Source organism: Urtica dioica, chromosome 3 (genome assembly GCF_054948205.1).
Source record: "Urtica dioica subsp. dioica isolate 48M chromosome 3, U.dioica_male_clone48M_v1_H2, whole genome shotgun sequence".
Taxonomy (NCBI): Eukaryota; Viridiplantae; Streptophyta; class Magnoliopsida; order Rosales; family Urticaceae; genus Urtica; species Urtica dioica.
The window spans coordinates 47,469,756-47,474,292 of NC_142758.1; the positions used below are offsets into that span (position 1 = coordinate 47,469,756).

General features: G+C 30.6%; 1 protein-coding gene across 1 annotated transcript; it reads right to left on the reverse strand.

The window, feature by feature from the left end:
• Positions 1-364: 364 nt before the first annotated feature.
• Positions 365-4,537, reverse strand: LOC149403261 (flavanone 3-dioxygenase 2-like). The gene is made up of 3 exons (XM_089609859.1): positions 3,891-4,537; positions 2,905-3,232; positions 365-817 (listed from the first exon to the last, which is right to left on the reverse strand). Exons 1-3 carry the CDS (start codon positions 4,373-4,375, stop codon positions 566-568), a joined length of 1,065 nt encoding a protein of 354 aa, XP_089465985.1. The 5' UTR covers positions 4,376-4,537; the 3' UTR covers positions 365-565.

Here is a 4,537-nt window from a genome sequence, read left to right on the forward strand (position 1 = left end):
GGAAAAAAAATTGCAATATGGTGAGCCATAGCACATTGTTCCACCAACTATACGTACAAATGCAAAAAATATAATAAAAAAAAGATATTAATTATTGGAACTGAAAGTTTCAATAGTTTATTGTGTTATTACATTATGATCTATCAAATATATGACTGTACTTCTTTACTACTAATGAACGCATGTGACCATGTAAATTGAAATCTAAGTGTAAGATGCAAATAAAATAACAAGGTATACATCAAAAATATATATGCATAAAAAGCCAATTTTATAGAGCCAAACCATAACCAAGTTGAAAAAGATTAATAAAACAGAATCTATTCGTACAATACATAATAGGAAAATCATGCTGCATAATATATAAACACACAAAATAAACCTCAAATTCAACATGATGAAGAGCTTTTACATAAGTTGGGATTTGAATCACTAACACTTTAGACCAAGTCTTACTTGCACCATAAGTGAATGTCTCATAATAATACGATAGTTATTATTATCTCTTTATTTTAAGAAAGAACAGAACGCGAAATACTGATAAACTGGAAAAATGATAATTATATCATTTTTGTTGAACCTCAAAAGCCTCCTTCACCATCCTTCTTGTTCCTGCTTGTCTTTCGAATTCATCGAGAAACTCATTAAATTGATAGCTCCGATAAATTGGAGGGTGTTCTTCATCAATCAACTCTTCGATAGGGCCGATCCAGGTTTCTTTATTTGGTTCATAAAACATCGCTAATGATTTTCGTGGTGTCAATTTATTTGTGACAGCCCTGTGGTGCACACTCTTGTACTTTCCATTGCTTAAGACCTTTCAAACATAATTCGATTATTCATTAAAAAAATAATAACATAATTCGATTAGGCATCAAGTCGATGTTTATAAAACTTTAGATACTGCCTTAATAGATAAAATTCCATCTAACTGTAAACTGAAAACTAATTTTATTTATAATATGAAGAAGTAAATGACATATTATTATATAAGGTGAATAAATGATAATAGTTTTGTGCTTAGTTGATCAAATGATCATTAGAAATAAAATAAAAAATTACTTATTAACATTTTATTACTTTAGGATGTATAAAAAAACCTAAATACTTTCTTATTGTAAGCTGATTTGATCTCTTTGGATTTAATTTTAAATAACTTTTTTGTAATAAACAAGACATGTACTATTAATAAGTAAAATAGCAATAAAAGTCTAAGAATGGAGAAACAAAGGATATCTAGTAATGTTTAGCTATATTTAAAATAACATAATACCTTAAATCTAGTTTCGAATATATATACACTGTAGAAAAAAAAATTAAATCTCAATATAAGCGTACCTTGTAAAAAAAATAAAACAACTAAGGGAAAATAAATACAGATCTAAAACTTTATTTCAGAGCTGTCGGCATCGTTTGGTATAGCTTTGTTTTAAAAAAAAAGTGTTTTTTTTTTTAAACTGATAGGTATTTGGTAAACTGTTTATAAAACAGTTGTTGGTGGTAACAAAAGCTGATTTAGCGTTTAGTAAAATAAATATATTATAGTAAAAAGCCTAAAATAAACATGTTCTTAAAAAAAACTTCCTTCTGTCTCCAGGACGAGGATATAACAGTAATTTGTATAATAAACTTAAAAACATTTTTTTCTAAAAGTTAGGAATCCTAGCTTTTCCAACTCATGTACAAAATCTAAAATCGCTTTTGAAATTTTTTTGTAAAAACAGTTTTGCCAAACACCAGATAAACAGTTTTGTTTATTCCAAAAATAATGCTTTTTAATCTCAACCAAATGCTGCCGTCGTTTGAAATCACAAAGACAAATCTCAGTTTCGTTGCTTTCTACTATGGGACCATTTTTTTGTTTTTTTTTTTTTGTTTTGGTCAAATCATCATGTGATATATGTGTGGCATGTCCCTCCAATTACAAAGAAATACGGAGAAATTGTTTCAACTATAACTATTTGATAAAAAAAAATTCCAATTTTCCATTAAAAACTTAATTTAGCTAAAAAATATTAATAAATCATTTGTACAAATGAGAAATTGCCTCAACTATTACTATTTGATAAGTTTTTTTTTTCCAATTTTCCACCAAAAACTTAATTTAAGCAATAATATTAGTAAGACACTTGTACAAATACAATTTTACCATCAACATGATGTCAACAATTGACATCTATTGTTTACATTTGTGCGTTTTGGGTTCTCTATCTGTTGACATAGAGGTCAACGCTTGACTCAACAATTGACATAATTGTTGACATCAATTGTTAAGGATAAAATTGTATTTGTACATGTGGCTTAATAGTAATTTTGGTCAAATTAAGTTTTTGGTGAAAAATTGGAAAAAACTTATCAAATAGTGGTAGTTGAAGCAATTTCTCAATATAATTTTACCCTCAACACGATGTCAACAATCGACATCTATTGTTGACATAAAAGTTGAGGCAATTTCTCAATATAATTTTACCCTCAACACGATGTCAACAATCGACATCTATTGTTGACATAAATGTCAACAATTGACATATATTATTGACATCTGTGAGTTTTGAGTTCGCTATTTATTGACATATATGTTAACAATCGACAACTATTATTGACATCTATGTCAACAATTGACATAAATTGCTGACATCAATTGTTGATGATAAAATTGTATTTGTACAAGAGACTTAGTAGTATTTTTGGTCAAATTAAGTTTTTGGTGGAAAGCTGAAAAAAACTTATCAAATGGTGGTAGTTGAGACAATTTTTTTTAGAAATATACGATGATATGTTATATATCATCTGCGCATGCATCTTGTTGATTAATCATTTGACATTTTTTTCTTAATTAGATATTAATAATTGTTGAGTGTAATTATAAGATAACAATATAGCATTTTTCAGTAGATATAATACCTGAAGTTGATCACCAAGATTGATAACAAATGCATTAGGGATTGGATTCACACCAACCCATTTGCCATCTTTGATCACTTGCAGACCAATTGCTTCCTCGGATTGCATGAGCACTGTGAGAGCGCAGAGATCAGTATGAGCAGCCAAGCCAAGGGTGAGATCTGGATCAGGGCATGGTGGGTAGAAATTGGCCTGTGCTCTTCTCTTCGGATTCTGACCTAACTTGCTCTCCAAGGTATCCTTCTCTAGGCCAAGCCCTAGTGACATCAGCCCTAACAGCCTCTTTACCACCTTGTTTACCTCTTTAGAAAATTCAACAAATGCCTCCCTGAGATGTCCAATATGGAAAAAGAGAAGTTAACTTTCATTAGTATTTTCTGAGCTAAATTCTTTTTAACAATATCGTTACTTTATAAACAAAAAAATAAAATAAAGGATGGACATGTATTCATGGGGGGAGGCTACAACCCCCCTTTGTTTTTCTTATTTTACATTTTGTACTATTATTTAATTTTTTTCCCTCTTTATTTTACATGGAAAAAAGATAAATTAACGTTTCCTAGCTATTTTCTTTTTGAGCCCTCTAGATATATAATCAACTTTTGATAAACTATAAGTAAATAGTCATAAGACTTTATTAATAAAGCTAAAAGGATATTAATAACTATAAATAGTCGTTAATAAATATAAATAATCGTTAGACTTTAAGGACATAAATGCAATGTTTGAAACGCTGAAACATTGCTACATCCCCATGTGGCTATTTACTTAAAATTTACAAAGGTTAACTATTTAACAAATCTCCAAATTTTAGTGGCTTAGTCACTTAATATATTTTTTTTATATTAGTCCCCCTCTCAATAACATGATAACTCCGTCCCTGCAGTATTTCGTGTCATTCAAAATTGTCTCCACTCTTTGTAATTAAAAAAAAAAAAAATTAAACAAGAAAACAATATTACCAAATAAATCAAGTTATTAATTACCTATATTCCGGTGGGTTTTCGGGTAACAAATTGGCGAAATCGCCATTAATGGGACCCCAAGGATGGCTAAAGGCCTCGCTCCACATTAATGTGACATTTTTTTGGCCTTGGTCATTATTCTTGAGATCATAATTCATGACCTTCACTTCCTTGGAGGAATCTCCGGCTATAAAATTTGCTCTCTCTTGAGGAGGCAATTTGAAGAAATCTTCGACGGCTTTCATGGTTCTCTTGCAAAGATCTTGAGGGACGCCATGGTTTATGATTTGGAAGAACCCGTACTCTTCACAAGCTTGCGATATCTCCTTAACCAACTTGGAGAGTTGATCACCGCCTTGATTTTGGTCAAGGCTCAAGTCAACTATTGGGATTGAGGACAAAGTTGTGACTTGTGAGAGGTTTGGCCTTTGTTGTTCCGGCAGAACGAAAGTTTGTGAGAGGGAAATGGGATTGTTGTCCCTTGCTAGTTGGAACGTTGATTCCATAATGTATAATTGTTGCTTTAGAGGGAGAATTATTCAAACAACAAAGGAAGGGCTATATAAAATTCGGTAGTGTACTAACTATATATAGCCAGAGATTTCATCGTCAAGGATATTAATGAAATAAATGAATGCGTTCGAGAAGTACTTCCATGGCATGTGAAT